This window comes from Hevea brasiliensis, chromosome 9 (genome assembly GCF_030052815.1).
Source record: "Hevea brasiliensis isolate MT/VB/25A 57/8 chromosome 9, ASM3005281v1, whole genome shotgun sequence".
Taxonomy (NCBI): Eukaryota; Viridiplantae; Streptophyta; class Magnoliopsida; order Malpighiales; family Euphorbiaceae; genus Hevea; species Hevea brasiliensis.
Window position 1 is genome coordinate 83,399,578 of NC_079501.1, and position 7,584 is coordinate 83,407,161.

Sequence of the window (7,584 nt, forward strand, 5' to 3'; positions counted from 1 at the left end):
AGGCCAAGGCCAACGCCAACAAAGAAAATTAGTGTAACTATTTAACGAATAGGATTAAAGCCAGCGCCAAGTTTTTGAAAGTTCAGTGACCGTATGAGTTATTGAAAAAGAGAGAAACTTATCTTTGGCAAATACCCTGAACTTTGAATCAAGAAATTCAGGCCGAATTTTCTGATCTCCATTTACGAATGTGCGCGCTTCAGAATTATGAGTTTATGGACTTTGCTTTTTGACTTTATCATGTTTGAGCGTTCATGGAAATTCTTGCAACGTTTTTTCTGAGCTTAACTCATTAATTTCACAATGTAATTATTTATAAACCATTCTCTTGATGAACCGTGTCTCCGTCAAATAATACGTTTCTTGTTTCTGTTGATTAAGTTCTGTTGGAGCTGAGATTCAAATATGGTGTTTAAATTCTTACTTCATTTGAGATGATTTTGTTTCATTTTCTCGTTTTTTCTCATTTCATTCCTTCTATTATCATATATTTTACATGCAACTATTCATCTTATAAACCTTGTTTTGATGCAGTTTCTTTCCATACTTGTCTGGTCATTACTGGGTACTTTTACTGCAACTGTGGGTACTGAAACTGACATTGATTGCTTAAAATATATTAAAGCTTCCTTGGAAGATCCTTTTGGTTACTTGAAATCTTCGTGGGACTTCACCAACAAAACAGAAGGCTACATTTGTAGATTCAGTAAAGTGGATTGCTGGAATAATTTGGAGAACAGGGTTTTAAATCTCAGACTCTCTGGCCTGGGGCTCAGGGGCCGATTTCCTCTGGGGATTCAGAATTGTACAAGCTTAACAGGCTTAGACCTTTCGAATAATGAGCTTCAGGGATCAATTCCATTTAACATCTCAATAATACTACCATTTATTACAAGCCTTGATCTATCCTCCAACAATTTCTCCGGTGAAATCCCATCAAATATTGCCAATTGCTCTTGTCTAAATTTTCTTAAACTAGACCACAACCGTCTAACAGGTCATATTCCTGAACAAATTGGTTGGCTTACTCGGCTAAAGGTCTTTAGTGTCAGTAATAATCTATTATCAGGGCCAGTGCCAAGGTTTCAGAACGTTACAATTTCAGCTGACAGCTACGCAAATAACGTTGGACTCTGTGGAGGGCCACTGGAAAGATGCAGAGTACGTCATCCAAGGAAATTTGATTATTCATTCAACAGTGGGTTTGCGATTGGCTATGTGGTTTTTTCGGTTTCAGTTGTAACTGTGTATGCATCATATTGTGTACCTTGGGTGAAGGTGGGGAAAAGGAGTAAGATGATCACAGTTGCAGCTATGGTCATGTTGATGATCAGAAGGAGCAAGCACAAGAAAACAGAAGTTGACCAATTGGGTAGCATGTCAACTATGGAGTTCCTTCTAGAGACACAGGTTGTCTTTCTCCCTCACAACCTTGAGTCTTTAGTTATAGTCTATAATCATATTCTTCCTCTCTATAATTGTAAAATAGCATGATAAATAATATAAATATTAGAATTAAGGGTTAATGGCTAAAAATATTTCAGACTTGTTTGTTTTTGTAATTTTGTCTATATTTAAAAACTTATCAAAATTAACTTTGAATAATTTTTTTTTTATCAATTTTAATAAAAATGATTTGTTTACGCTCGATACCCTTCAATACTAATCAAGCAAACCCATCCACAGATTTCTCGCTCAGAAAAGTATATTACAAGGATGAACTTCAGGGATCTCAGCAAAGCTACAGAAAATTTTAGCCAACAAAATATCATTGGGGTGGGACAAATGGGGACCATGTACAAGGCAACCCTTCCTAACGGTTGGTCTATTGCAGTGAAGAGATTATCAAATCTCATTGACTTAGAAGAACACTTTGACTTGGAAGAACAGTTCATGTCTGAATTGAAGACATTAGGTAAATTGAGGCATGAAAACTTACTTACACTTTTTGGATTCTGCGTAGAGTCAAAGGAGAGGCTTCTGGTGTATAAATATATATCAAATGGAAACCTTTTCGATTGGTTACATTCAACGGAGGACAAGAAGAAGATTCTTGAGTGGCCGTTGAGGGTGAAAATTGCAGTTGGTTTAGCTAGAGGAATGGCATGGCTTCACCATGGCAACAATTTTCGTGTGGCTCATCTTAACATAAGCTCAAAATGCATTTTACTTGATCAGAATTTTGAACCCAAGTTATCAAACTTTGGAAAGGCGATGCTCATCAATCCAAATGAGATCAATTCGAGCTCGAGTTTCTCTATAGATATTGAATTTTGGGAGCAGTGTTATCTCAAGGAAGATGTTTTCTACTTTGGAATTGTGCTGCTTGAACTAATCACTGGGAAGAAGGCTACTTCTTTAACCAATTCAGATGATGGAAGTTTGGATAAATGGATAAGTGATTTTTCTTCTAGCTTCTTTTGTCTATATGATGCCATTGATAATCCTATAATAGGGCAAGGACATGATGCTGAGATTTTTGAGTTCCTTGGAGTTGCATACAAGTGTGTACAGGGCCTTCCGGAGCAGAGGCCCAGCATGCTTGATGTGTACAAAACAGTAAGCATTATTGGAGAGAGATATTACCTTGCAGACAATTCAGAGATATCTGAGCAAACAGAAAGTATCTAATTTTACAGATAAATGTGCTGATGCTGATAGAAAAGAGATGAACTGAAGCAGTTTTGTCTATTTGTATTCACATAGGAAAACACAAAGCAAATTTTCTTACAGGACATGTTATTCTGTTCTCTAAATGCATATCAGTGCCTGGCAGTTCTGTGTAATAGCACTTATGAAGCAGTTTTGTCTATTTATTTGTTTTGTTTTATTTCAATTTTTATTATTCTTAATTTAGCAGGAAACTTTTGTTTTTGATCGAATTATATGCCTAATCCTTGCTGATAATACTTAACAATTCAGAAGATATTATATTTCAAAGCTGATGAGTAATGTGATTCTCCATAGTGACAAATGTTTAGTGGACCACAAAACCTTCTCTCTTCATCTTGTGGAAGATGAGTATAAGTTCATGAGATGGCCATTGAGAGCTAAAATTGTTATCAGAATTGCAAGAGTTTTAGCTTTTCCCCAAAAGAACTGCAAATTCGAAACAGGGGCCATGCATAAAAGCTCAAGGTTCGGCTGGAAATATGTGTGAATGGTCTTAGGGGTGGCAGATCTTCTATGGCTTGAAGTGCACGCTGGAAATATGGGATAGACTTGCTTTTTGACTCTGTCCTTTGTCAATTTCCACGCAAGTAAGTTAAAGATTTTTCTTGCCTAAAGGTGACATACAAGACGGATAGTGAGACACCTGTTAAATATATAAACAACCTTTCATTAAATTTGTTTTTTCACCCTACATGAATAATGAGAAAATACAATCCAATTTGAACTGTCCATCTATATCACGATCTGAATACATTTATCATAATCAGCAATAAGACTGGTAAAAATAATTAAAAAGTTAAAAAGAAAAATAAAACAATTTAAAGCTTTTATCGTCATAAATAATTTTACCCATATAAAAAATACAATCTCCAATTATGTTTATATAATATATTTCAATAATTCCCTTTGAAGAAAATAAAATAACATACTTTTAAATAATAGTATCCTATACTTTAACTAATATCACTCACCTAGATGAACTCAAATCAAATTAAGCATTTGATTGATCTATTGAATTAATAAAAATAAAATCCAAGTATAAATAAAACATAATAGTACTGTTGCATTAATACTAGCATAAATTTAGAAAGAATCATTTAAATTAATTTGAAACTTTAAGATAACTATTGTCACCAACCAAAATTTTGCGTCGTGGTCGGCGCATAATTTAAGTATTCTTAAATCATGCAAGCCTTGTCAGAGTATCTTGAATAAATATATTGTCACTTACTAATCCCAAAAAATAGATAAAATCCAAATAAACAAAATACTGAATAAACAACATGAATATCCTATAAGTAAACTGCAGAGTTTGTACAGATTTTAAATAAAAACTTAAACTGTTTAATAAACTAAGCTAATTATTAGCCCGAGGAAACATAAATTCGGGCATACTATGAGAACAAATCAAAAATTGTCCCTCTCCAGAAAATGGGCTGAATATTTGGATTAGCTGCAGAATTCTACTGATCTAAAACAAATAATAGACAGAGAAAATGTGGTTTGAGCTAATACTCAGTTAATGATAATTATAGCACACAATGGAATAGGAACGGGCAGACGCTTGATTAATTCACAATAAATTTTTTATTCAATAAAATTATGCTCATGCTATCAAAATCATTAATAAAATAATTTCATAAAACATATATATTAAAGAAATTCATTCAATAAAATTTTATGGTACAGTACACCAGAGTGATGATATCCCATATCACCAAAGGCCAGATGGTAAGTGCGCTACCAAATATTACATACCTTATTCCTCCTTCATAGATATCAATGCATATGATATTAATGTAAACAATAAATTGCAATGATGCATGACTCAACAATGCAATCTAATACCATGATAGTCCACATGGTGGGACCAGATAACAGATACAGATACTAGGCACAGGTACCAAGTTAAAACAAAAAATCAATTTATACAAATCAATCAAAATCAACAAAAATTTCAGATAGCAAATAATAACTGATAATGCAATTCCAATAGTTTATTTCAATAATTTCAGAGAGTCAATAAGATCAAATCAATCTCAAATAAATTCAATGTAACACATAAATAATTTTATAGTCAGATATCAATCAATATAAAGACATTAAAGGCCTGTTTTAGGAATCCTAATGGCTCTAATGCAGAGATAATTGACAAAATTAATTATTTAATCAAAATCGGAATAAAATTCAATAATAAAATAAAACTCTAGAAAATCACATGTAAAATAATTGTTAAAATATTAATTTAAAATTTCATTTAATAATAAATTTAATGCTAAAAAATTTTAAAAGGGACTAAAACGGTGTCATGTACTATAATTACTACTCACCTAGAACCTCCAAAACAATAGCTAGATTCAATAAAAGAGAGACAATTTCAACTGACAGATTGAATATTCGAATCTCCTACACTCCCAAAATATAAAAGAAAAATATTAAATAATAATAAAATAACTTAAATATATAAATATATATATATATATATATATATATATATATATATATATATATATATATATATATATATATATTTAAATGTGATATAAAAATAAGCTATTGTCCAACAGTAATCATGATTAACCCAATTCAATATCAATGGTCAAAGAAAAAGAAAAAAAAATGAATTTCTATAGTATAGTTGTAACAATTCAAGGAAGGAAAATAAAATCAAATTCACCCATTATTGAACAAAAAAAAAGAATTTTTTACCTCAAAAATAAAATCCAATGTGATAAATAGAGAAGTAAGAATTTATGGATTCTCTGCGCACATCAGATTATAAATCATAAATATATATATATATAGTAGAAAAATGAGGTGATAAACAGGCTTTGAGAGCAAAGTTTAGCATAAAGAGATTATTAGGGGATATATATTTCAAGAGTTCTATTAGGTATAGAATGGGATAAGAGTTATTATTAAACTGGATTGTTCAGATTACCAATATATATTTAATTTCAAAAATAATATATATAAATAAACAGGTCATCCAATAAAATATTTCTCTTTTTTTTAGATAATAAATAGATAAAATATTGGGTTTCCACATACTTCTCTCCTTAAAAGAAATTCGGTCCCCGAATTTAAACAGACAAAATTCTAACTTGAAGAATCAAATAAGTGAGGATATTTGGCTCGCATTTTAGATTCCGCCTCTTATGTGGCCTCACTACTTGAGTGATTATGCCATAAGTCTTTGACCAAAACCACTTCCTTAAACCTGAGTTTCCTAATTTTTCGATCTAAAATCTTTACTGGTTGCTCCTCATATGACATATCATCTCTAAATTGTATGGTCGGAGGTTGAAAAACATGAGATGGATCTGGTACATACTTCCTAAGCATAGAAATATGGAAAATTGGATGTACATGTGCAAAACCAGGTGGAAGGGTTAAATGGTAAGAAACTGCTCCAATTCTCTCCAGAATTTCAAATGGACCAATAAAACGAGGGCTAAGCTTCCCTTTCTTCCCAAACCTCACGATTCCTTTCATGGGATAAACTCTAAAAAATACATGATCTCCAACCATAAACTCTACATCTTTATGCTTAAGGTTAGCATAAATTCTCTATTGACTTTGAGCAGTCAAAAGTCTATCACGAATTAGCCGAACCTTCTCTGAAGTTAATTGTATCAACTCTGGTCTAGTAAGCCTTCTTTCTCCAACTTCATCCCAACAAATTGGTGACCTATCCCTTCGACCATATAATGCCTCGTATGGAGCCATCTCTTACTTACCTGATAACTGTTATTATAAACAAACTCCACTAAAGGCAAATGATGATCCCAACAGCCACCAAAATCCATAACACATGCACGAAGCATGTCCTCCAATGTCTGTATAGTCCTTTCTGATTATCCATCTGTCTGAGGGTGAAAAGCAGTACTAAAGTCTACTCGTGTTCCCAAAGCTTCTTGGAATTTTTTCTAAAATCGAGAAGTAAACTGAGTACCATAATTAGAGAGAATGGAAACTGGAACACCATGAAGACTAACGATCTTATCTATATACAACTGTGCAAGTTTAGCAAAGTCATATGTAGTCTTCACAGGAAGGAAATGAGCAGATTTTGTCAATCTATCCACTATCACCCAAATTGCATTGTAACCACTTCGTGTACTAGGTAAACCCATAGCAAAGTCCATGGCAATGTGCTCCCACTTCCACTTGGGAATATGTAATGGGTGAAGTAACCCAGATGGTCTCTGATGTTCTGCCTTAACCTGTTGACAAGTCAAACATTTACCAACAAAGTCTGCAACATCCCTCTTTATGCCATCCCACCAATAATGCTTCCTTAAATCACAGTACATCTTAGTTGAACCTGGGTGTATTGTGTAAGCAGAATGGTGTGCCTTATCCATGATTTCTCTTCTCAACTCATCAACACTAGGGACACAAAGTCTAGCGCCATAACGAAAAACTCCATCATCATCTATCATGAACCCTTGAGCTTGGCCTTTATGGATACTATCTTTAATCTTACACAACTGAGAATCCCTCTTCTGAGCAGCCTTAATTCGATCAATCAAGATAGGCCTAACTCAAAAATGTGCTAAGAATAATCCATATACGATTTTAAACTCTAATCCTTGATCTAGCAACTCATGTAATTCACCGATCAGAGGCCTCCTCTTGGTAGATATGTGGGCTAGACTACCAAAAGACTTCCTGCTTAGGGTATCAGCCATCGCATTAGCTTTTCCAGGGTGATACTGTATGATGCAATCATAATCCTCAGCAATTCTACCCATCTCCTTTGCCTAAGATTAAGATCACATTAGTCAAATATGTATTTGAGACTTTTATGGTCAGTGAAGATCTCACAAGTCTCACCATACAGATAATGCCTTCAGATTTTCAAAGCAAAAATTAATGCAATCATTTCTAAATCATGAATTGGATAAT

The 7,584-nt window shown here is 33.2% G+C and overlaps 1 protein-coding gene across 1 annotated transcript; it reads left to right on the forward strand.

The window, feature by feature from the left end:
• The first annotated feature begins 377 nt into the window (after positions 1-377).
• On the forward strand, positions 378-3,042 carry LOC110667231 (probably inactive leucine-rich repeat receptor-like protein kinase At5g48380). Its single transcript, XM_021828027.2, has 2 exons — positions 378-1,410; positions 1,687-3,042. The coding sequence occupies exons 1-2, from the start codon at positions 529-531 to the stop codon at positions 2,629-2,631; spliced, it is 1,827 nt and encodes a 608-aa protein (XP_021683719.2). The 5' UTR covers positions 378-528; the 3' UTR covers positions 2,632-3,042.
• The last annotated feature ends 4,542 nt before the right edge of the window (positions 3,043-7,584 follow it).

What these genes read in the sequence shown, in the direction of transcription:
- LOC110667231 (XM_021828027.2), top strand. Translation starts at nt 529, where the DNA reads ATGCAGTTTCTTTCCATACTTGTCTGGTCATTACTGGGTACTTTTACT. An exon ending in AGTTCCTTCTAGAGACACAG is followed by an intron (nt 1,411 to 1,686) that starts GTTGTCTTTCTC and finishes ACCCATCCACAG; the next exon opens with ATTTCTCGCTCAGAAAAGTA.